This window comes from Blastomyces dermatitidis (assembly GCF_000003525.1).
Source record: "Blastomyces dermatitidis ER-3 genomic scaffold supercont1.3, whole genome shotgun sequence".
NCBI classification, from domain to species: Eukaryota; Fungi; Ascomycota; class Eurotiomycetes; order Onygenales; family Ajellomycetaceae; genus Blastomyces; species Blastomyces dermatitidis.
In genome coordinates, this window is record NW_025544776.1 from 3,589,578 (window position 1) to 3,613,653 (window position 24,076).

The 24,076-nt window shown below is 47.1% G+C and overlaps 8 protein-coding genes across 9 annotated transcripts; 3 read left to right on the plus strand and 5 right to left on the minus strand.

Annotated features, from left to right (window-relative positions):
• Positions 1–1,055: 1,055 nt before the first annotated feature.
• BDCG_03089 (ATPase) lies at positions 1,056–6,514 on the minus strand. Its single transcript, XM_045418684.1, has 3 exons — positions 5,031–6,514; positions 2,339–4,897; positions 1,056–2,259 (listed from the first exon to the last, which is right to left on the minus strand). The coding sequence occupies exons 1-3, from the start codon at positions 5,860–5,862 to the stop codon at positions 1,553–1,555; spliced, it is 4,098 nt and encodes a 1,365-aa protein (XP_045275199.1). The 5' UTR covers positions 5,863–6,514; the 3' UTR covers positions 1,056–1,552.
• A 1,103-nt stretch (positions 6,515–7,617) lies between these two features.
• BDCG_03090 (OefC protein) lies at positions 7,618–10,706 on the minus strand. The gene is made up of 2 exons (XM_045418685.1): positions 9,180–10,706; positions 7,618–9,064 (listed from the first exon to the last, which is right to left on the minus strand). The coding sequence occupies exons 1-2, from the start codon at positions 9,976–9,978 to the stop codon at positions 7,872–7,874; spliced, it is 1,992 nt and encodes a 663-aa protein (XP_045275200.1). The 5' UTR covers positions 9,979–10,706; the 3' UTR covers positions 7,618–7,871.
• Positions 10,707–12,507: 1,801 nt separating this feature from the next.
• BDCG_03091 lies at positions 12,508–14,260 on the plus strand (the record flags this gene model as incomplete). Of its 2 annotated transcripts, XM_045418687.1 has the most annotated exons (4): positions 12,508–12,549; positions 12,640–12,756; positions 12,809–13,725; positions 14,048–14,260. In XM_045418687.1, the coding sequence occupies 3 exons, from the start codon at positions 12,508–12,510 to the stop codon at positions 13,010–13,012; spliced, it is 363 nt and encodes a 120-aa protein (XP_045275201.1). In that variant the 3' UTR covers positions 13,013–13,725; positions 14,048–14,260. The 2 variants fall into 2 exon arrangements, with proteins under 2 accessions (XP_045275201.1, XP_045280303.1); XM_045418686.1 differs by having other exon boundaries at positions 12,809–14,260.
• A 136-nt stretch (positions 14,261–14,396) lies between these two features.
• BDCG_03092 (protoheme IX farnesyltransferase) lies at positions 14,397–16,545 on the minus strand. The gene has a single exon (XM_045418688.1). It carries the CDS (start codon positions 16,437–16,439, stop codon positions 14,853–14,855), a length of 1,587 nt encoding a protein of 528 aa, XP_045275202.1. The 5' UTR covers positions 16,440–16,545; the 3' UTR covers positions 14,397–14,852.
• Positions 16,546–16,786: 241 nt separating this feature from the next.
• On the plus strand, positions 16,787–18,341 carry BDCG_03093 (mannose-P-dolichol utilization defect 1). The gene is made up of 2 exons (XM_045418689.1): positions 16,787–17,700; positions 17,812–18,341. The coding sequence occupies exons 1-2, from the start codon at positions 17,059–17,061 to the stop codon at positions 18,091–18,093; spliced, it is 924 nt and encodes a 307-aa protein (XP_045275203.1). The 5' UTR covers positions 16,787–17,058; the 3' UTR covers positions 18,094–18,341.
• Positions 18,342–18,495: 154 nt separating this feature from the next.
• On the minus strand, positions 18,496–19,340 carry BDCG_03094 (RNA polymerase II mediator complex component Med8; the record flags this gene model as incomplete). The annotated part of the gene is made up of 2 exons (XM_045418690.1): positions 18,496–19,138; positions 19,216–19,340. 2 exons carry the CDS (start codon positions 19,338–19,340, stop codon positions 18,496–18,498), a joined length of 768 nt encoding a protein of 255 aa, XP_045275204.1.
• Positions 19,341–20,605: 1,265 nt separating this feature from the next.
• On the minus strand, positions 20,606–21,817 carry BDCG_03095 (uncharacterized protein; the record flags this gene model as incomplete). Its single annotated transcript, XM_045418691.1, has 3 exons — positions 20,606–21,183; positions 21,254–21,496; positions 21,556–21,817. 3 exons carry the CDS (start codon positions 21,815–21,817, stop codon positions 20,606–20,608), a joined length of 1,083 nt encoding a protein of 360 aa, XP_045275205.1.
• Positions 21,818–22,321: 504 nt separating this feature from the next.
• BDCG_03096 (uncharacterized protein) lies at positions 22,322–23,357 on the plus strand (the record flags this gene model as incomplete). The annotated part of the gene is made up of 1 exon (XM_045418692.1): positions 22,322–23,357. The coding sequence occupies one exon, from the start codon at positions 22,322–22,324 to the stop codon at positions 22,721–22,723; it is 402 nt and encodes a 133-aa protein (XP_045275206.1). The 3' UTR covers positions 22,724–23,357.
• Between the last annotated feature and the right edge of the window lie 719 nt (positions 23,358–24,076).

The following is a 24,076-nucleotide window of genomic DNA, read 5'->3' on the forward strand; positions in this document are numbered from 1 at the left end:
TTAAATACACAGAAACTACTGGGTTATATGAGGGATCAACTGTATTGACTTGTTTTAGTGTAATTTATGTAATCTATTGACCTAACCCTAATTAAGATATAGAATTGGAACTCCTAAATTATAGAGAAAGAAATATTATTATATAGAGCACAACCAGATCTTGATCTTGAAACTCTATCTTTATTCTCTCTTGCTCTCTTTCTTTTATACACATCAGACACAAGCAGAGGAATTCAATAATGATGAATGAGAAAGTTGACAGAAGAACACATACAGAGTAGAGCAGAACAATGAGATAGTGAATCTGTATCAACAAATCAGATTTAATAGAGGGATCCTGCAAGCACCTTTCGCAGTAATAGCCTTCCTTATATGGTTTAACGTCACGTAAATTAATGTTCAGTGGTGTTTTTAATTAATGCCACTATCCTATCACACAGGTGGATCCGTACATGCGATGTTTCCGCACGAATTCATACATACTGCGTAGTATGCGCATGTAATTAGTGCTGTACAGCCTTCCTTATTCAGTTAGTTATAATAATTGGCGCTTCATCATCAAGTTAGCCTCATATCTCATATTGTTGTAAGGCAGATTGATCATCAACTCCACCTACTGCGTAGGCCTTTCTCTATCCTATCCATGTTATCTATCCCCCTGATTTGCATTCACAATTGCCATACCATCACCATTATTGCCATCAAGCCCTTATATTTTCAAGATTGAAATCAAAATGGGTGTATGAAACAGGCGGCTGATATCCATATGAAAGACCTCACTTTTTATTATTATTATTGGAGTTCAAAATAACTGTACAAGCGGCGGCAGCAGTGGCAGTGGCAGCTGCAGCTGCTTATTACAGTGACGGATTATTATTATATCCATTAGTTACCCGGCATACAAGAGGTTTTCAATTAGATGAATACAATATTTACAAGGCCTATGCCACAGCCAGCAGCGCCGAATCGTGGCATCTATGCCTATATAGGAAGGCCGTGCGTACTAAATATTTCATGCGACTTGGCGCTGCAGGATCCCTCTATTGTATAGAATTAGTGTGAGAAATTATTGATTGATACTTCTGAACTAACAGCTTATAGTTGTTACACTAATGGGATTGTGCTAATTGTGCCTCGCGCCCAGACGAGGGAGGGGATGAATCCTCCTACAGTTTTACATTATTATTAATAATTCCTTATAGCTGAGAGCGGCTACAAGATTGTGTATCTGGGCATATTCCGAGTCGCGAACCGAAATATTGGCTATATTTCTAAATCACGTGCACCTGATTCGAAGCTGGCCAGTGAGCCCGTCTATAGAATGGTTGGCAGCCTTTTAGGTTTCTGATTTGGAGGTAGAGACAAAGGAGGTGATTCTGCAAGAGTCCTCATCTATGCAATCTATCAAGAATGGTCAGCCGCTTGGAGTAGTAGAGGATCACTTAAATCCTTGTTGGGTGTTTTATAGAAGAAGAAAACATTTTTATATCCAAACATCAATTTATCAATTATATAGCCATGAATGGGGGAAGGATTCCAACTAAAAATTGTCTCATCTCGCCGCTCCCGTACTTTCTCCTTTCACCTTTGTCTCCCCTTGCTTTCGAAACAGCACTCGAACTCTCTCCCAAAACCCATGGGATCGGGCTACCCTCAACAAACCATACGCCACCAGCCGATAGATAATCGTGCAAACACCCAAAGCCATCAAATTCATCTCAGGGTTCTTGTCCAAATTATACAACCTCAAGGCCTGTTCACCGGTCTCGATGGGGCAGTGGCCGTTGGGTAGGCGCTGGGAGTCGCTACAAGTGAATTGATGACCGGCCACTGAATAACCGGCCAGATTCGCAACCGCATATTTGATGGGCGAGAGATTGTTAAGGGCTTGAATAACGACGGGGATGTTGAGGCTCATTACGCCTCCGAGAATGTTGGCGATGGAAAGAAGGATTGAGGTAATGTTTACAGAGAAGCCAGCGTGGGAGAATAAAGTACAGAACATAATCCCTAGCGATTCGCCGCAATTGACTATGCAGAAGCAATTGAAGGCTGCGATGAGAAACATTTTCACCGTGCGTTGCATACCAACCGCGAATGCCATAAACGCCCCGAAAACTAGCGAGGAGAGAATTTCGAAGGGGACTTCGAGAATCGTGTATTGTACAATAAATGCCTCGATGGAGTAACAGTTATCTTCCTGTTCGCGGTAAAAGACATCTCTTTCGTTGGGGTATATAGCAATATTTTGTAACATTCCTGTTTTAGGGTTAACTGACCACATCTCGGAAAAACTTTTTGGCATTGGGATTCGACGGGGGCTGCAGGCTTTACTCACCAACAAAGTACATAGCAGCGAACTGCTGGAGGATTCCCATCCTTGACTGTACAGCCTCATAATTATTCTGCAAGGGAGCGAAAAACAACAATATGATAATTGCCATTCCCACCACTTGCATCGTTCGCGCAACGATAAGCGGCGGTTGTCGCCGCAGATTGATTAGAGACCGACGCAGGACCAAGGGCAAAATGACGCCGAAGGAATTGATTTGTCTCCTCAGACTTCCCAGTTCAGCAGGAGTGGCAATCACCGATGTTTGGCGACTCAATTCCACTGGCATTTCTGCCCAATGTGTGATCAACCGTTGCACCTTTGCACGGCTCACCGCTTCTCGCTTTTTCTCTTGGAGGTCTACTGTAATTAAATCCAGAACAAAATCGGCAGGATTCGTAGTCTTGGGGCATGGGAATCCAAGTTGCCCAAAATAAGATAGCATATCTGCTCCTTTTCCTGCGTAAACAGGGTGACCGCCCCTGGAGAGCAGCAAAATGTTGTGGAAGTGGCGGAAAATGTCTGATCTGGATTGGTGTATCGTAAGAATAAGAGTCCTGCCCTCAGCTGCCAGACCTTGCAAAACCTCGATTATAGATGTGGCCGTGAAGGCATCTAGGCCAGAAGTAGGTTCATCCAGGAGCAAAATTTTCGGGTCTGTTAAGATCTGTATCGCAATGGTGACTCTTCGCTTTTCCCCGCCGCTAATACCCTTAATAAGGTCACTGCCAATTAAATTGTTTGCGCAGTCCTTGAGACCCATTTTCAGAAGAATGTCTTCTGCACGCCGATTTTTCTCTTCCGTTGACATCCAAGAAGGTAGGCGCAAGCCAGCAGCAAATTGGAGACTCTCCCGTACTGTCAAAGACGGCATCAGAGCATCATCATCTTGAGTCACAAACGAAGTGACTGATCTGATTACACTTTCTGAGGGCACCGCTCCATTATAAAACATCTCACCGCCAACGCGGTATCGAGTTCCAAAGGAACTTTGCAGTCGCTTCGCAAGGGAACACAGCAGCGAGGTTTTACCACTTCCAGATGGTCCCATGATAACATTGAGTTGTCCAGGATGGAATTCGGTTGATAGTGGCTTCAATACGCTTAATCGGGAAGAGGTGAACCCTCGCCTTCCTAAGGATCTTTTCTGGATCTCCAATTCATATTTATTAAGGCGGATAGAGACTTTCCGGGCGCCTTCCAGTGGTCGAGCGACTAATTTCTCCTTTCCTGCAGAAAGATCTCCAGCCTTGTTTATCGCCTGGGCAATGTCCATATCAACCTTTCGGAATTGAAGTATCAGCGCTGCAACAATGTAGAAAAAAACCACGAAGGAGAACAGAATCAGCGTTGGGCGCCAGAGCCAATTTGAAGGAAATCCAAGACTGTTTATGATAAATTTTCCAGTATATTCCTTGCAACGGGGGTCGGCAGGATCATCTGAATATGGGCAGCCATAGAATTGGCCCCAGAGTGGACCATTAGGCCCGATAAATTCATTGGTGCAGAGAGCACTAAACGTGTAGAATGAATACGTGATCCATTTCAGCCATCTCACGTAAACGGGGATCTGGTTTGACTGCACGAAATAGCCACAGGCGATAGATTGTAGTGTAAAGGAGAGGTTCGCTACCAGACTTGCACCAGGGAAAGACCGTGCGATTCCTATACAAACAGCAGCATATGTGACGGCAGTATATTGGGTAAGAATATTGAGTGCGAGAAACATAAAAAATTCGGCAGGTTGAAGACGATATCCGACCATGAAGTAGAAGATTATCGAGAACAGCGTGGGTACTGGTAGATCTTCAAGAAGTAACAGTGCAGCGCGTCGACTGAGTAAAAACGACGGAACACCTACCACCCCCTCGATTCGCTCTCGATCGAAAACCTGGATGTCAGTGGTGAGTCTAAAAGTCTCATATAACAGAATTAAATAGCCGTTCAGACTACTGGCGATATAAAGGCTGCCTTGTCGTGAACGTATCCCCGCTAGGCTCATGTCCAATCGAAGGAAAATCCAACCAGTGATGACAGACATGCCGATGGCTTCGAAGAAGCTCCCAGCTACTCCCATTGGATCTCTGATTGTTACTTTAAAAGTCCGCGCCGTCAAAACTTGAAACTGTCGACGAAAATCAACATTCCTTTGTGGTACGACATCTGAGGCCGGTCCAGGTCGATCAGGAGAAACCTCCAAATCCAATTTCTCAGTGACACCAACTCTGGTGGCTTTTGCCTTCCAGGCATCTTTCAATGCCTCAACGCGTGCGGATGATGTTAATTCTGCTTCTTCTGATCGGTTATCATATGCGGCCAAATCGATTAAATATTCTGCTGGGTTAACAAACGGCGGAAGATGATGGCCACATTGCGCGAAATGGTCTATGGAGGCGTCCGCTGGTCCACTATAGAGGACTGTGCCTCGCGATAAAAGCACCACACGATTGAAAAGGCCCCATATCTCAGATCGAGGAGCATGGATGGATATTATAACTGTTCTTCCAACTTGTGCAAGTCTTTTTAGGGTTCTGATAATCTGAAAAGCGCTTGTAGCGTCCAACCCTAACCATAATATAATCAGGAAACACGTTTCTCATAACCATGCAAAAGAACTACATAGGCACCAGGAAAGTAGGTACCTAGAGTTTCTCAACTTGGCTACCAATGAAGAGGGACAGCGTTGGTCAAAACATACCAGTTGTTGGCTCATCGCAGAACAGAACAGAGGGATTCGCAAGCATTTGAACTCCAATGCTTGTGCGTCTCTTTTCACCTCCGCTACATCCTTTGTGCGCGGAATTTCCGATCCGGGTATCTGCGCATTCTTTCAGGCCCAGCTCCAGAATGACTTGTTCGACAACGCTTTGTCGTTCCGCTTGAGTAGTCGGGGGAGGAAGCCGTAAATCCGCCGAATATTGAAGAGTTTCCCGCACAGTTAGGGTCGGTATAAGAACATCCTGTTGCATCACGTACGCGCTGCGAATGGAATTGATATCCGCGCTACCATTGAAAGTCGTTGAACCAGATGTCTTGACGCGACGTGCATTCATGCGACCTGATATGGCATTTAACAAGCTGGTTTTTCCCGAGCCACTGCCGCCAATTATCGCCGTCAAGCTACCCTGTGGCATATCTGCGGAGACGCCATGGAGAACGGACTTGATGGGGCTGTCCGTTTTGCATCGGATGCGGTTCCAGAGTAATCGTGGAGAGCTTTGAAATATTGGAGGGGTTGTATCGATACGGACAACTAGGTCGCGGACTTTGACGTCGACAGGTTGAACCGCACGGAGGGATAAATGTGCTGGATTATCCTCTAGGTCTTCTAGTGATGAACCATCCTGACCGCGAACGCTGTCAACCAACTTCTCTGGATCAACTGCCATATTCAAACGACCACTAAGACAATCTAATCTGTTGTCTTGCCTGCTTCGAGAGCCTGCCCAAGAATTAGGGAATCGATCGTCGAGAGGACTGTGGTTCACTGCATATCCCAAGCCCGAAGTTTCACTCCCCTGGTATAGCATTTGATATGATGTCAAAGAAATGGGCGGCGAGGGTTTGTTGTTTCTTCTTATTAAGTTTTATTCTGAACCCAGCCCGAAAAATTCCCCGCTTAAGCAGCACCCTGGACCTTGTGGGGCTGGGGCAGCAATGGGACAGCAATATGGAGGTGGGCTAAGAAGCGAGATACTACTTGATGGTGAATCTCGCCGAGAAGCACGAGGATCCTTCTTCGCAGTAACGTACGCATAAATAATGACATCTTTCTAGCCCAATTATTCAATCCTAGGCTTCCAAGGTCACCACAAGGAGTGAGCCTGTGATGCACATTTGAAGCTGTATCCTCTCGCTCCCGAAGAACGTACACAGTACAGTACTGTGTAGAGCTTGGACGCTCGGCTGGAACGGGTTCCGGGTACGATAGATTCCACTCGCGCTTGGGCAGACCCACTAGAGCCTCGCTTAGGCGTTAGTTGCATTTTATTCTCCAGGGTGTGATGTCCTGGCTCCTTATGATTGCCACCGTCCTCAATGGCAGTCAGGGATTGTTGAGGGTAACTAAATGTAGAACTAGGGGGGGGTGTCGGTGGAAGTGGTTATGCAAAATACCGGGCGATCGGAAGTGTTATGTTTCACCTCAAGCAGAACTCAATTTCGCCAGTTCTTCGGGCCTTCTTATTAAGGGAGTAACGGTCAATGAACAGCAGCGATTACACTGATATATATTCATTCGGGTATTACTACTGACCTACAGCCAGGCGCTTCTGACACAGTCATTCATCTCACCGGAGTTGAAAAGTATTGACCCTTAACTCGCCCTTGTTTCATGATCTCACCGAAGATCCGTGAAATTTAACGCAATGGGATTCGAGTATTCCATACTCATAAACACAAGCGGTTCAACTTTCTGACCTGAAATGCTGATATAAAGGGACCAGGCAGATGCTGACGGTCGCAATGTTGGAAGAAAACCTCTCCGTTTTGGCGAGCTGGCCATGACCGCGTGCAAGGCTCAACAAGCCATGCATCCGCAAGTAACATTGTGGAAAAATCATGTGAACCAAAATCAAAGCTGCAATCGAAATTGAATTGTAATTTCGAATGGAAGTGGAAATGGTGAGAAAATAGGACTGAGGCTGCCTTTGGAGAATTAGTCAAGAGTGAACACAAACAAGCGTCCCGGACCTTATTATTATGATATCTGCGTTTTTGACTTTCCCCAAACTCTCCCAAGAAAACAATTGAAACGAGAATATTCGGCCATGGGCAGAGAAAGATATATACAAAATACATATCAATTCCGTTATTTCAATGGTCTCTTTTTTTTCTCTCTAGAAAGTGGGAGTAATCAGAAAGATCAAGTGCTCAAAGATGAACCAGAAACTAGTCTGCCTAAATGCCCTAGGAGACATTTGGATTTATTGTAGAAAGAGTTCCCTCGTCTAAACCGTTTCCGACAATCCAAATTTCCGCAAGGGCTACAAGAGGAATCATGGTGAGAAAGGGGGTCTCCAGATGAACGCACAATCGCAACTGGGGAACAAGGATAAGGACAAGAAGAGATTATGCAAAATTGAGAGAAACTGAGAAAAATTAAGGCATATCCTGAATGCGAAAGGTTACGATTGGGCGAAGAGAAAATCCGAGAACCGTGAAACGCCCCGAAATCAATCTCATAAAGATGCCCTTTTGAAAACCAACAGTTTGCAGAATAAGCACGACAAACGCTGGAAATAAATGCGGAGATGGCTAAAACGAGAAACGTTTTGGGAAAAAAAAAAAAAAAAAAAAAAAAAAAAAAACCAGTTAATGAAGCCGGGGGATAATGCGCTACCATCGTCGCCAGCAATAAGAACTTAGCACCTTACTCCGTGCTTTCAATAGCTTAGAAAGAACGCCACCCGTGCAGACATTCATGCTAAGTCGAGACAAAAAATGACGGAAAAGAAAATATTGAAGAAGTGTACGGAGAAGAAGTCGCAGCGTGGATATGAGTAAAGACAGATGCAGCCGAAGCATATGGCAATGGGAATCATGTAATTAAGAAATCCATATCCATATCTTCGATGATCTTCTCCCAATCCCAGCTTTCCTCGATATTATGGTCCATGATTTCCCATACTTTTTCAACAACCCGAAGGGCCGGTTCTATATTCCGCAAGCTTGAATAAGCTTGCAGGCTATCGAAGCCTCTCTTTATGCGCTCGCGCTGTTTAGTTTCGAAGGCCGAACAGCCAAGGAGGAACAGCGGCATTAACATGATGGAATTGGCACCGGCATCGATAGGAAGTTGATCGAGAAACACAAGCCCATCATCGACGACTCGAGATATTTTCTCGCTTGGGCGGGAGGGGCGCATGGTTCGATAAAGGTACACCCATGTCGACTGCCTGTATAACTGCGCCGCGTACCAGTTAGGGTTATCCGGCGGGTAAATCGGCTCCCAGGCTCGTATCGACGAGTCAATCGACACTGCTTCGCTCAGTGTCTGGTAGTCGATCCAGGGTTCAATACCATGTATAATCCGCTGTCGGATTCTGTCGCGAAGAACAGTGATTTCTGAAATGTAGTGAAACAAGCCGTCGAAAATGCCCAAGAGTGCGCCAGCCTGGGCATGGGGCACAAAGTCTGGTAGGCGAAGGTCACCTGTAAGGCAAAGGGGTCGGCGGTCAAGGGTGGTCAAGGAGTTTGAAATGTCATGGTATTGGAAAAATTCGATGATGAACTGCTTAAATTTTATATTTTTTGGTGGGTGGGTTCGTAGGAAATATCGCGTCGCATCCATGTGCGACCTATACTCTCCCCTCGTTTCTCCCTCGCATATAGTTTTCAGACATAAAGCGAGGGTAGCCGCAATCATAGGGTCATTTACGGGAAGCTCTGGCTCATCAGTTGTTCCCGCTCGCGACGTTATTATCATCCTTAAATCCGTAATTGCTTGGTCAAAATGGTAGTGTTTGCGCTCCTTAAACTGCGGTTCTGGGTCTCTCGTGGAAAGATGCGAGCCGGAGAGACACATCAACGAATGCATGAGGCCCCGGTGTTGGGTAGCCATTGGCAACAAAATCTCTTTGAATGGATTGGAGTCGTCGTTAATGAGTGTAAGCACTCTGCTAAAATCGAAAACAAAATGGTCAAGGAATCTTCGATCGACATCAGTTTCTATCCCGTCTATTAGGGTTGGAAGACCACGGGGGATAGCCGCGAGATAATTCTTTCGAACTTCTATGTAAAGCGTAAGTCAGTATGCGAGTTAAGCAGAAACCATGAGAACGTCCTCATATCTGGATGTAGAAAGGACGGATTCAAAGGGGCGGCGAGTTTGAGGGTATGTATGTACCCTCTTCCATCTTCTGCTTTCCGCTTTTCCATATCTCCTTCACAGGGTAACCCTCACAAAACACCGCGTTCTTTTGACAATTTAAACACGAAGGTCTCGTCTCGTCACATTTCTTCTTTCTTCTTCTGCAAGTAATACATCCCGTTTTGGATCTTCCTTTGGCGACCTTCGCTTGTCCAGGCGTAGGTAGTGGGTGTTTTCGCGGCCTGCCCCGTTTCCTTGGAGCCTCGATGGCAGTCGGCACCGGAGGTTCCCCAGGACACGTTCGTGGATCTGAGTCCCTGTGGTCTTGTTCCTTGATTTCTCCCAGCGAGACGGCTTGCTCATCTTCAATTTCTTCCACTTTTGGCGTCACGTCGTCCGCCGTGATATCCGTATCGGGGGAGGAGATTATAGCGAAACTAAATGTCCGGGAAGAATGCGAGGAAGTGGGGGATTGTTCCTGAGCATGTTTAAAGGGGGACTCGGAACTGAAATCGAGAGCGTCGAGGGTTTGGGTTCGAGTGAGGTTGGGTCGCGTGTCCAATGAACAGGTGCGAGTGTACTGATTCGAAACATCCTCGCCGGGCGAAATTACCACTCGAGAGAAGACCTCGCTGGAAGAGGTCGCTGGAGACCGCAGCAGGGTTGAAGAGGACGTCGGGGTAAAGAAAGCGGTTGCCAGCTGTTGGTTACGACAATCGGGGACTAAGGCACTTGCCGCCCTTGGAGTCGTATGGTCCCATAGACGTTCACTATACCCATAGTCCGGCGCGAGATGGCGGGACGAAAGGGCAGGCTTCCTTTGCATGAACAACATGGAGATTCCGGCAGGCAGGAGGAGCGAGCACCAAGAGCTGAGGCGCCCAGAGAGCGCTGGTGCAGGGAGGAGAAGAACGAAGAAGTGGAGGGGAGGAGAGGGGAGGGAATAAAAAAGAGCAGGCAAGTTAGGATGGGAAAGTTGAGAGGAGCAGGAAGGCAGCTATTACTATGATGATTATATTTATATTATTATTAACTTATATTATTGGGTCTATTATTATTGCCTCGATATATATTCTACTTGACAAGATGAACATGAGCGAACTCCTCTCCTTCCCGGGGTTGCGAGGGTGCCTTTTGGCTTGCGCTTTGCTCAGTTTGGAAAAATCCATCTTCAAAGCCTGGGTTGTTGATCCAGGCAATAATAGTCCTTTTGTTAACTAGCGCTCATGCTGCTGTCTGTGTGTATGAGAGTTGTTCCGGCAGGACGATCCCTCCCAAGGGCGAAAGCATCATCTGCAAGTCGTCCTGGATTATTGCTAGTGAAGTGCTCAGAGCAGCGTTGGCGGGCTCAGACACAACGATTTGTTCGCCAGCTCTGGCTGACTAGCGGCTTTTAGTGTGACTTGCGCAACGGGATGGATTTTAAAAAAGAGAGGAAACAAAACCGCCATCGCCAAAGCCCCGTGCGGGGAGGATGCAGGTATCAAGGGTACGCAGCGTTGGCTGTGGGCCTCGGATTGGTGATGCACAGCAGCACCAGCAGCACCAGCAGCACAGGCAGCCTAGCATTTCGCTGATGGGCCTAGCCTGCCTTTGGTCAGATTCCAGATATATATAACTATATATGGTATAAAGTTACCTTCTTCACAACAAGGTTTTTTTTTGGTTTGGCGAGCACCGCCTCGGCATATCAAGCTTGGTCTAACGGGTAGTCCCATGGGCCAAAGCACGAGAAGAGGCGCCTGTTGATACGAATGGAGATGGACAATGGAATATTCGCTGAGCCCGATGTTCTTGTTTTCGGGTGATTGTTTCCATCATTCCCATCTGTAGTTACCATGAACCCATAGTTACGGAAAGCCTCGCGTAGTTAATGGACAACTAGTTAGTTAAGTTAACTAATGGAAGCAGAGCAGAGTTATATCTTTTCTCTGTTTGCACAGAAACTGTCTCTTTCACGGTTATGTTATCCCCACACCGCCAAGAGGGATCCCGTCCATGACAATAATAATAATAATAATAGATAGTAGTAGTAGTTGTTGGAGATCTTGTCCCGAATACGACAATAATAACAGCTAAGGCGTTTCGCTTTAGGGGAACAACCAGGAAGAAGAGGAAGGATATCCAGACACGGCGACCGACCCTGCATGATTCTTTAATGGCCAGGCGAGCAGCTTCTAGTTCTCATTCTAATCAACCTCCATTAACTATTCATTTGGCCATAAACGCCTCGAATCTTTGTATTAGAAAAAAAAAAAAAAAAAAAAAAAAAAAAAAAAAAAAAAAGGATTGCAAAACCATATCAAAACCATCCACCCGCTCGCTCATACAACACAAATATTTCATTTGGTTGTCTAATCAACTTTCTTATCGAGTGAGGTGTCAGGGTTTGCCCTGTCTCCTTCAACAGAGAGTTGAGTTGATAGGGCAGATCATCGGTTGAAGATCCCCGCATTTATTCCTCTTCTTCCAGCCTGATGTGAATATACATACTCCGTACTCCGTAGTAAGTTAACCAACGCCAATAAGTGTTTGCTTTTGGCTCGATTATACCAAGCCCTCGAGCCCTCCCTCCTCCCCCCACAGCGTTCAGCCAATCTAATCATCCACAATTGAACAGGAGAGTGGTCAACAACCATTTTTCGTCTTAGAGCTGCTGACCTGCTCCAAAACAATCCGTCTCATCCACTGAGGGTTAGATAGCTCCCGGTGCCTGCCAAGTTCTCACAGTCAAGTATGAGATGGCAAATAGGCTGCGGACAACGCAAGGATAGAAACCGGGCAAAATTCATACACCTTGCAGCGTCAGCACCCAAATGACATCTCCTTGGTTTACGTCCAGCAACGGCGAGCCATAGCTACTACAACACCTTAAAATACACATCATCGAGACCGACAACAGCCCTTCTATCTTTCGGGAAAAAAAGCTTCCAGCTTTCCTCAGATCTAGAAGATATCAATTCCTATTTCGTATGTAATGTATGCCGCTAAACTGCCAGTATCTAACCCACATAAGCGGTTCTATTTCCTTTGCGCCTACATCGACCAGACGAATCAGACTGTTGTCAATTGCGCAATTCCTTAGAGTGAGCGGCAATCTTTGGATCATCGAACTGCCCGCCATCTAAATATATTTACAGGAAGGAAGGAGTACATCGGAATACTTGTGCTCTGTTCCTGGCCATCGGCAGCCGAGAGAGGATGTATACCCATGCATTAGTTTTTAAGGTTCGACGACTCACCAGAACAATGCTATTGGTGGAATGCTGATCCACCTATCCAACTATCGCCTAACTCAACTCGATCCGAAGATCGGAGGAGTGTGAATGCACTCATCTCATAAGAAGAAGAGAAGAATATCAAAATGGCTCGCCCAACTCCCGGGCCTCTTACTTTTGTACAAGACGTATGTATACCTACGTTTGATACTGGGTTGCAAACTCCGGACATGTTCGGGCTGTACAATTCGAGGTATCCTTGCACCCCAGCATCTTAGTCAGAGCGTTCTCGCTTCTTAAAACCGTCCCGGAATAAGGTCACGGATTACCAGATTGGGATATCCGGTCAGCCTGAGTCGAATTCCATGCGAACCATGCCGGAGAGGGTGCTAATGGTGAGAATCTGACAAGGTACTTACACAGTACTTCTTATAAGATGTACAGTAGTACTATACATGGGCTGTACAACACATACAAGACATGTGCCTCCCCTGGGCAAATACCATGCTCAGCGACAGTTTCTTGCTTGTGCTTTGCACCCACCCTGGCGAACACAAAATCCATCCCGAGCCGGTGTTGCCCCCTTGGGACTGGCGGCTTGGCCTGTGTTTTGACCTCCTGCTAGCGGCTTCGTGGGCGGGTGGATCGTAGTCTAAATGGTTCCGGAAATCCATATTTGTGACTGAGTGGGTAGCGAGCCCGCCCCCAAACCTTCTTTGTCCAATTTGTCTCCTTTTGTTCTCGCTTACTTTACAGACCACTGTCAAAACGCCCTTTTAAAGATTCGTCTTTGTGTTGCTATCTCCCTACTCTACTACTATCGAATTGGGGGAGTCGCTTCAGAAGTATGGATGGGTCCATTTGGCTGATACACTGAGAAAAGCCGTACAATCCACGGGCAAATTTCTCAACCTACGGGGTATTCAGAAGGAGGAACGTATCAAGAGGGGACTTTTGAGGAAGAGAATCGCTGGGGAATCCTTCAAATTGGGGAAAGAAGAACGGCAGGAATGGCTCGAAGTAAGACAAACGCACAGACATCTGGGGGGAGATGTGCCAAGAAAATGCAAACAAGTCAGCCAGCCCAGCCTGCACGCAAGGCGAAGACAGAGGAAAACTACTCCGTACTTTGGTTTTTCTTGCTTTTGAATTCCAGCCTTGTCTTCGTTTCCTCGGATCTAGGCATGGCATCATCAACATTTTTAACTCAATGTCCGACGCTTAGCAATCGCGGGGGTTGGGCTGTTACATTATTTCTTGCTATCTTTGAGTTCCACTCCCCGTCGATTTTGTCGTGATTCCGGCTCTCTCAGGGAACGAAGTGAGAACAGAAGTAGTTCCACATTTTCGGAGGCTCGAACATGGTAAGTGCACAGGTCATTGTTTCTCTTCACTCCCCTTATTCTCCTCGATCCGTCGCCCAAAGATACTCCTAAAACGTGCCTGTACAGCGTCTATCGAAGATAGAGTGAGGAAAGGTGCAAACGAGGGGACCTGAGAGACAGATAGATACATCATCTCAACCACCAATGTGCCACCCACAGTGCAACAGCTGGTGTGCGAAATTCGAGGATGTGCTAAAGTTATTGGCGTAAATTACCTTTGGTCAGCGGTCGAACACTGTGAGAATTGGTTTGCGGTTAGGATAAGCGAAGCGAGGTGAATGAAAGCTAAAATCATACACAGTAGAGATCATTATTCTGTTTCCATATCCGCCATTCCGTCACACCACTTATTACTCATCCTGAGTTGAAGATTTAAAGTTTTGCAGATGGAGCGGCAAATCAGATACAGCCTACACGTGCCTTCGTTAGCCCCACTACTCCTTGTAGTTGGTGTGTTTAAAACAACTCTTTACAGAAAATATCAGTATTATTTGAATATAATATAATAAATTTGATGAAGGTGTATTCTTAAAGTAGTTGGTTTATGTTATGAAAAGCTAGCTGCTACATGACCTTTTATAAAGAGCTTGCAATTACTGATCACATAGATTGATGACTGCAAGTATCAGTCTGCACAGTCTACAGTCTTAGTTAATATCTGATATTACACAGAGAATTTTTCATTGAATTCTATAACAGCTACTATATATTCTTCAATCTCTTGAGATCTTTCAATTATCTCGAGATAGATGATGAAGAAAAACATGATAATTAGCACAGTAGTGATATTTTGTGTAGTGGTGAATCATGATTTATCACTCACTATTGGGGATAGTGGGTGGGGTGGGCCGGCATAACTATGCTCTGTACAGAATCCTGCACTCAATTGAGAGGAAATAGTGTGACGGCTTCGCCTGTAGATCAAGTGAGCGGCTCTTTAATATATCTACACATTTGGAAGCCTCCTTTCAGTTAAACCCAGTGGAGAAATCCCCTGCCGATTAAAGAAATGCGCAGCAAAGTCAAGATGGTATGGTATATACATAATACATAAGTGAAGATTGGTGTCTTTCCCAGATTTCCCTAGACTGAGAAAATAAACCTCGTCACGCTATGGGTTCTGTGGGCAAGAGTGCGTCTGCGAGTACTTTGCGAGTCTCCTCTTTCATCTCGTCCTCTTCATACTCCTCGTCCTCCTCATCTTCCTCGCCAAAAATATGACTCCAGACCCCATCCCAAATGCCCTTCTTAGTGACCAGCGTCCCCACCATCAGGAGTGGCAGATGCCACACACTAGCCCAGAACAATCCTCTGGAGCTACCAGCTGCTCCCTGAAGTTTCCAGAATCGATACGCTTCCTTGGCTAGCCAGCAATTGACTAGTGTTCCCCCGACTAGGAAGCCTTTATCAACCACTCCGAACCACCACAGTCCAGCGCAAAGTGGGAACATGAGGATCGAGTAACGAAGTGCGACACGGCCATTGCGCGCGGGATTCGTCCACGCGAGCATTTTATAGCCCGCATTTCTGTATTCCTCACGGATAGTGTGGGAGAGGGAATTGAAGTGCGGGAACTGCCATGCGAATAATATTGCGGCCATGAGCCAGCCTCCAGGGCTGTCAGGGCCGAAGAGGAGATCGCACCAGCCGTCATGTCCCGTTGTAGCAGTTTGGCCGGCAGCAGCGGCCCAGCCCATTAGAGGCGGGATTCCACCAACGATTGCTCCAACCCAGGTGTTTATAACGGAAATACGTTTGAGGGGAGTGTAGACAAATGCATATAGGAAAAGATTGAAAGCACCTAGTGCGGCGACAGTTGGATTTGTGCCCATGTATAGGGCAGTGACACCCACAGTGCCGGTGACGGCGGCAAATATAAGGGCTGCTCTTGGGGAGAGGAGTTTGCGAACGAGTGGTCTGTTTCGAGTACGTGACATGCGTGCGTCATGCTGTGGCTCAAAGAACATGTTTAGGGTGTTGGCGCTTCCGGATGCGAGGAATGTACCGATTGTAAGGTAGAATAAGGTCAGAGTAGTAGTGGAGAGTGCCGGGAGAGGTGTTACTGAAGGGTCTAGGGCAAGGAGTGTTGGGATAGGGTAGAGGCCGTAGGCAGTGGTAGCGGTAAGAACAACGAGGAAGGATAAGTTTGGTTTCGTAAGAGCGAGGAACGCTGCTATTGTCCCCCGCAGCGAAGTTTTTGGGAGAGAGGATGATAAAGTAGACAGGCGGGAGGAGGCATCGGGGCGGATATCGTAGTTAGGGGTTTTAGCTTCACGTTCAGCCTTTAAGCGTTGTCGTCTTCGATGGGGAAGTTCCTCGGGGGAACCAGGAGGTGATTGATTGCTACTTGTCCCAACTGGGGACACAGTTGGCGTTTGAGCATCAACTGAAGGTGCTGCGGAGTGGAAGAGAGGCGATCGATTAACATGCGGTGACCCTCTTCCCAACCACTCGACCGCGTCATTTCTCGACAAAGGGCTAACCGGTAGCCTACTGGAAGAGAAGTACGCTTTCCTCAGCATCCTGGGCATTGTCGAAGCTCGAGATTCCCCATTTTGCAAGATCCTACTCGCAGTGAAGCCTCTCCGCCAGCACCCCCCTGGCGGCAGCGCTAGGTGAGCGAAGCAACGGGAGCAGAGCGCGGCAGCGTCCGAAGCCACGCCGGGGCGGACAAATAACAGCGGTGAGGCCATAACCAATTCAGGTTGCACTTAATCGGCAGCCTGAGCCAACAGAGACCTCGCCATCCGCATGGGGAAATGTTCTATCCGAAGTGCAGTCGTTGTTGTAGAATTCTTGGTTTGGGGTCTGGATCCAGCCAGCAAGTGAGATGAGTCAGCATCCACGTGACTTGATTGCTTTGTGAGAGAGGTTGAACGTGGTTTGTTGTTGTTATCTTCTAACTAATAGTGGAAGCTAAATATATGTGTGTGAGTCACGTGGGTTAGGGCTTGTGTAGTAGCTCCAACATGCTTGTCCCCGTTCGACGGAGTAGATAACGGAGTAGATATAGCATCACGTAGATGCGCGAGAATAAAATGGGCAATAAGATTAGATTAAAAATATAAAATATATGCTCCTAAGCATTTTTAGCTACTGGCCATAGTTTTAACTATCCCTTCTCGGCATATAGTTGGGAATTAGAAATCCATTCGGTTGTGGTCTAACCACATCTGGTAATTAACCACAACCTTTGATTATTGTTGCATCTCTGGGCCAAATCTCGGACATAAACAATCGATGCTGCAACGAAAACATCAACTCCAACAATAAGAACGGCTTTCCGACCATCAACCAACTCGAGGGACAGCCATGGAGTCTTTCCAGCAAATTCTCCAGACCAACCTACTCAACCCGTTACATCCGTACCTTAAATCCATCACCTCCGCCCTTCCCGAACCTGTCGATGATGCTCTATTCTCTCTTCTCGGCGAACATTGCCATTCAACCCTCATCCGCTCCCTCGACGTGACGGCAGACCCAGCCTGTTTTCCTCTAGCAATTTCCAAGGTCCTTGGCGTGGCAATCGTCACTTTCAGTGCAATCGTCAAGGTTCCACAGATCTTGAAGCTTCTCTCCTCCCGCTCCTCCGCGGGTGTATCGTTTACCTCCTACGCGCTCGAGACTACGAGCCTTCTGATTACCCTCGCATACAATGCGCGTCAGAAATTCCCTTTCAGCACGTATGGCGAGTCTGCGCTCATTGCCGCACAGGATGTTGTAGTTGGCGTCCTAGTGCTTGTGTTTTCTGGCCAAGCACCGGCTGCTGGCGCTTTTGTTGCGGCCGTTGCAGGCATTGTCTATGCGCTTTTGTTCAGTGGCGACGCACTTGTAGACCAGGCGACAATGGGTTATTTGCAGGCTGGCGCGGGAGTAATGGGGATCGCGAGCAAAGTGCCGCAGATTCTGACTGTGTGGAACGAAGGGGGCACAGGGCAATTGAGCGCCTTCGCGGTATGTGAACCATACCCCGCTTCTTACTTTTCATGGATCTCTTTTCGTCCTATGTTCATATTTACCATCCTTTCAGAATTATGTCATCATTAATATATTTTTCTGGTTTAGGTATTCAATTATCTCCTGGGCTCCATGATGCGCATCTTCACCACAATGCAGGAAGTGGACGATAAGCTGCTCCTCTACGGCTTCGTGGCTGGATTTTCCCTTAATCTGATCCTGGGCTTACAGATGCTGTACTACTGGAACGTGCCAGCTACCACTCCAGCGAAGAAACTGCAGGCCAGGAAGCCTCAGCGCATGACAGAAGTGCAGATCCCTGTTGCAAAAAGTTCTAGCGTCTCTCCAAGTCCTTCTGGAAAGGGCCCAACAACGAGGCGGAGGGGATAAATTTGTTACGAAATTCTTATTTATTTTTTTTTTTTTCGTATCTGAACTTTGCTACGCTTCTTTCTATTCGGGATATAATTTTCTCACACCATGTCCATCTCATTCCTTTGAGAATGGCATGATAATTTTCTATAATCTTAATATCAAATTAATACCAAACAAGTTAAATAAGCGGCTCTAGAGGGCTATGTTTTACCAAGCGAATTTATCCGTAGTATATATAATGCCGTAAATGCGTCCAATAAAGTCGTAGATGACGAGCGCCTCTGCATGTAGCAGGCACTGTACATTTCCGATATCTGAAGTGCGTTGTTTAATAAACCAAATTCCCATGTCCATGATTCCGCCAGAACGGAAATATCCAGAAAACTGCATATTTACTTCTCTTTTGCAACCACCATATCAACGACCCTTCGGGGACGCCCCTGTCATCATGAACCTAAACACATCTTGCAACGGTAGTGCAGGCGACATCGGTACAGGCGGTACCTGTCCTCCCCCGCTCGAAATATCAAACTGCACTCCGCCGGCCCCAGCTCTCCTATGCACTCCCACAACCTGCATCCCACTCCCATCCCCTCCTCCCTCCTCTCCTTTCCCCCCCTCGTCCTCGTCTCCACTCCCACTCTCACTCCCACTATCCTCCTCATTCAGCCTCCTCTTCAACCCCGTCACAACATTCTTAACGCCCATCTCTTTTTCCTCCCGCGTATAATCACCTCCCCAATTCCGCTTTCTAGCCTCCATATTCGCCTCGACAGGGGCCCATTGCCACAGCTCTGCCAGCTGCTCCGCTGTCAATCCCGTCCTACGTCTAGTCGCGTCCGCGTTGCCCATGGAGAGGCCCTGGGAGACCCAATCCTCCACGCGCGGCTCGAGTTTGGTGCGTAGCAGTTGTGAAAGCATGGCAGCTTCGGTCCGGCCGGGGAATTGAGGGGTAGGGTATGCGACGAGGGATGAGAGCAGGTCATGGTGGTCTGTGAGTTGTTCAGAGACGTTGAGGAGGTTGTTGGAGATGATAGTAGCCTGCGATTGGAGGGAGGACCTGGACGGTGAATGGTGGAGGGGGGATGTTGTTAGTTCTTCCAAACAAATAATTATGACTGGCCGGCACATGCTTACCAGGAGGGGAGGGGATCGCTTTGGTTTATATTGTTGATGAGCGAGGCGAGGGACTGGGTTAGTTGGACTAGGCGCTGGCGGGTTTGTTCGAGCACTTTTAGTTGCTCGGGAGATATGGATGCCATGATTTGAGATGGGCCACTGCTCTTTTCTTGGAGGTTGATTTAGCTTGCGGCTGTATATTGAGGGAGTTGTCAGGAGCGATATAGATTGCGAGGACGGTGTGTGTTATACGTGGGTGTTCAGATAACTCGTTGGTTAAGTGGTAGTTAGATCACTACTCGGCCCAAAGCTCCCCATGGTTACCGAATGATAAAAATATCCCGCGCTCACCACAACTCCCCAAAAGGTCATATTTATCTCTGCCGATATTTTTTTAGTGTAACCCCAGGTTTTGCATTGAACACGTTTCCTTTTATTTCTTCAAACCAGACGTTGTACGGAGTATACAAATATGATATGAGGAGGCTGAATTGCTTGATCAACGCGCGCCTGAAGATTAAGCTAGTGTGCGTGCGGTAAGTCGAAATAAGCGCCCGACCTCCGCCTGAATTATCCATATCTACCCTTGAATCCAGAGGAATGTCCCTGTAGATAGAAATTAATTTGCTCACTCTACGTAGCTTAGGATCTATTTCCGTGGCATTCCATCCTCTAGATCATTTCTGATTCGGTAATAAGCGAGTTTGTGAAGAGAGAAGAAGGTCAGAAAACCTGGCATCATTTGTAAATACATATTGCAAATAGCAGATAAAACATATTTGAATTCCATAACATCATATGTTATTGTGTGATAGTCGAACCAGCTACACAACATCCATATGTACTTAGGCACAAGCTGTAGTTGCCCCTAACGGATATAGTGTAAGAATCGAGAGCTGGCTGGGATTCGATCCGTAAGGCTGAATCAACAGATTGCGAAGATAGATACGAAAGGGATAAAAGGGTCGGATTACGGAGGCGGATAGGGGAATATGAATATAAAAACGGTTCGCAATTGTAGGGAAATAAAGGTAAAATAGACTGCAAGTATACAGCAGTTGGGGTATAAAACTCAGACTAGACGGAGGACCTTCCATTGATATGAAGAAAGAAGAGCCAGCCAGCAGATGTCTGTTCGAGATAAGCAGCATTGGGGGCACATAAACAGTAAGACTAGAAAGACCGATAACACCAAGGGAAAATAAAGCTGGAAACGTCCAGGCAATGATTGGGAGGATATTTGGAGAGCCATCAGGAAAGCAATTCGCCTGCCTGGGCGATCGGGAGGGGAACAATGCTCGCCCTTCTTACACCCACTATACCAAAAACGCCGGATGAAAAACAAGATAGTTATTCTTCATCAGTTTTATATTCTTTTTCTTTTTCTTCTTTCTTCCTTGATGGCAAATCAGTCATTCATTGATTTGCGAGGCGGAGGGGGCGGGAATAATTTGGGCGTCGACATGTCTGACTTGGGTGACACTGTTGCATATTGCTGCGAGGTCGATTCCATCGCATATGTCTCTGGCGGATACTTGACGTCTTGCGGGGCCTCGGCAGCGGTGTTTGGATAGGCTTGGTTAGGATAATCTGCGCACGGTCCAGTGAATTCGGGTTGGTAAGGGGATGGCTCTCCCCAGCTTCTTCGCAGATGATTGCGCACTGGTGACATTATGCCCGTGTCGTTCCATCGCTCATGCAGATATGTCGGCTGGTTCTTTCTCTTTGCTTTGCGTCGGCGACGGTGGACACAGAATATACACGCGCCGCATGCGCATGCCAGTAATAGGAGGAATCCTATGATAGGTAAGACAATGACGAGGATGAGGTTTTTCATGTTCTTTTTGTCTGTTTCTCCGTCCGTGATCTGGGGGATGTTAGTGTTTGCTGGGAGAGGCTCTGTATCGAAGACCTTGTTCGGATCGAGCATAAAAGGTACGCCGTTGGGTAGGTTTGCGTGGCAACCTTCTCGGATCGCTTCAACAACTGGTTGTTTCCTACTTGTCAGTAAAATGTCATCTATTTTAGATATTCATAAAGTGGGATGGAGCCATACAGTTGCCCAAATATTTCTCGGTCTCTGTCAAGTTGTAACAGGCAGCACATTGGGTGATGACGCCGTCGTCGAAGACCCCCATTCCGCAGAAATCAAGCATGTTCTCCGGTGTTGGGGAAAGCAGATGGAACTTTATGGCTTCCCCAAGTTGGTCGCATGTCACCCGGCACGGGCTTGACATGGAATCTGGCTTTTCCACTGGAAAATCAAACACACAAGTTGAGAGCGCATAGCGAAGGTTGTCTGTAAATATGTCAGCGATAACCGTATTCCAGTCGTTAATAAGGGTGACTTGGACATACATAGTCCCCAATTAACGTCCGTGTCGTGGGTTTCGAAGGAACGTGAACGGAAGTAGGTGCTTCGTAATTCGCATTTCACGCACTCTTCGAAATAAGTTCCTGGCGGGGAGTTGTACTGATGATCTAGACAAACTACAGCATCGGTCGTGTTGGTGGATGTTCTGCGACAGGTCGATTCACACGGAGAACCCTCTGTGACTTGCAATCCGGCACCTTTGCGAGCGAAGAGAAACGACAAGATCAGGGAAGACAGCAGCAGCATGGTTGTGTAATGTGCTCAATCAAGATCGTAAAATGCAGTACGAAAGATCTCATGCGGACCGGGCCCAAAGGAATTCACATCAACCGAGTCTTGTAGAGCAGCAAACGACCGGCGATTTGTAAACAAAGACGGCCTGCTATACCAGGTACCTTTTCGTCCTCTACTGAGGCAGTTGGATGCCGCAAGCAGGTAGGAATTTCAAGATATTTTGCAAGAGTAAGGCAGAATATGCAGGGGGAGCATCTCCACAGAGATATTTGATAGAAGCTGCCGTGACTATAGACGCCTCGCGATTGTTCAAACGATTGGTGATAGGAAAAGGGCAAATTAAAACGACCGATGTTGAGTCGGATCGGAGCTCCTTTGTGAGGTGGGAGAAGGTAAGCATCTAGGAAACCCGAAGGAGTACAAAAGTACAAATGTTGTCATACAAGATGCGCCAAAAAAGGACTGTTTGCGCCTCCTGTATGCGTCTGCTGCTGCAAGTCGAATACTGGAATCAAGATGAAGAGGTTCTCTAATCCGTCGAATGGAAAGGCAGCCCATAAATCGTCATCGACGTGGAAATTTTGGTTGAAAGCTCTGATTCGAGTGCTTGCAGGGAGTGACGCCGATCTAGCAGTATCCGTTCCCCACGACAGGCCTTACCGCCAATTGTGGCTTGCTGCGGCCGCTGTTGGCCGTGATACGTGCTCCGGCAACTTGGTCCGTGAAAGAAAAAACTCCATTGACATTGATGAGGAGAGCTACCTGGCTGCCCCTCATCGAGACGAACCACCGACACACCATATCAAACTTTTCCACCCCCGCCCACGGAGCCTTGTCGGTGATTTGTATAGTGTCCGAATTGCGGATAAAATCGATAAAAATCGACAAAATCTGGATCCGATTGCTGACACCTTGTAGGTGATCTGGAGATGGAGGACTTGAGTCCGTCTCTGGAGAGGTGATTGGCAAAGGTGTCTTTTGGTCACTGGCGGAGGTCTTTTCCGACCTGTCGAATCACGGCAGGCAGCAGTGTGAAACTGTGCGCAAGCGTCTTGGAAGTTGGTTGTGCATTGCAGGGTGCGGACGCCATCGCCTGAATCACGGATGATTTTCTGACCACCAGTAATGCTGGACGTTGGAGGGTGAGGAGACTGAGGAGTGTTAACATCCTAGAACCAACAACCAATGCAATCCCATTCGCCACTACTGCACTTAGCTTCTTGTTATTCACATCGCCGACCCAACTTCATCACTCGGGGAATCTGTGACGATATTGACGAGCTAGGGTCTTGATTCTTCTAGCCATATTCGCACACTTTATGGTTGCAAACCCTCTCAATAAATCCCGACTGGCAGGGTTTTACCTTGCACTTGTAAACGCCTTTCTCTCCAGGAGGCGTGCTATCGATATTATTAAAACTACGAGAAACAACCATGAATGCTACCCCTGAAGCACTCGATACGAGAACCATACATAAATCGATGCCTGCTTGGTTTCTCCGCACAAACAACAAGGAATGATGCTTCCTCGGCAGAAACACACAGTGAGGGATATCCATATGGATATCTCTGATCACAGCAAGTGCCAGCAATTAAAAATTCATTCAGATGACCGTCTTCGCAGCAATAGACAAAGTCGTATTCTGGTGGGCTAGAAATACCATATATTTCGCCCAGGACAAGGTATGGTTTTGCCGAAGTACAGCACTCTATGCATTATTATATTCTCGTCCTTGTTTCGTTCTTCGTTAACTTGCCAAACTTCCATGGCATGCTTGCTGTGTCTGGGCACTGGCCACTGGATAACTCCTCTCCGTCTCCATCACCATTGGCCCTCTACCATACAACATCTCGCATGCACACGAACTACACTGCGTACAGCAGTGCCCCTTCGTTGCCTATTTTCAAAAATGACAAGGTAAATAGCTAGGCTGACAATGCGAGATGATTGTAAAGTTCCCAGTCGGCCTGAAGGTCTCGTGGTGGTATCTTCGTCTCTCTACAAGGAAAAAAGTATCACCACCCCCCCAGCTCTCCTAACCAGCGGTTACTTCTACTGTGCAAATCTTTTAGAAGCCGTCCCGTTATTCACGACCGAAGCCCCAGGCTCTGCTGGGCATTGGACGGTATCTGCAAAATTAGTGGAGGGCGCCCGAGTATCAATACTACGGTGTGCCCCGGTATTTTCGGTAGTTCCACCCTAACATTTTAGTGGCATTCTAACCATCATTCTGGGGGGTATACATGGCATTCTCGCGTTGAGCGAGTTCT

Coding starts and splice junctions, on each gene's coding strand:
- BDCG_03089 (XM_045418684.1), bottom strand. CDS start 5,862: ATGCTATACCAGGGGAGTGAAACTTCGGGCTTGGGATATGCAGTGAAC. Junction 4,898..5,030: donor CTGCGATGAGCCAACAACTG/GTATGTTTTGAC, acceptor TATTATGGTTAG/GGTTGGACGCTACAAGCGCT. Junction 2,260..2,338: donor CGCTGCTATGTACTTTGTTG/GTGAGTAAAGCC, acceptor ACCCTAAAACAG/GAATGTTACAAAATATTGCT.
- BDCG_03092 (XM_045418688.1), bottom strand. CDS start 16,439: ATGGCCTCACCGCTGTTATTTGTCCGCCCCGGCGTGGCTTCGGACGCT.
- BDCG_03090 (XM_045418685.1), bottom strand. CDS start 9,978: ATGTTGTTCATGCAAAGGAAGCCTGCCCTTTCGTCCCGCCATCTCGCG. Junction 9,065..9,179: donor AAAGCAGAAGATGGAAGAGG/GTACATACATAC, acceptor CGCTTTACATAG/AAGTTCGAAAGAATTATCTC.
- BDCG_03093 (XM_045418689.1), top strand. CDS start 17,059: ATGGAGTCTTTCCAGCAAATTCTCCAGACCAACCTACTCAACCCGTTA. Junction 17,701..17,811: donor GGCAATTGAGCGCCTTCGCG/GTATGTGAACCA, acceptor TTTCTGGTTTAG/GTATTCAATTATCTCCTGGG.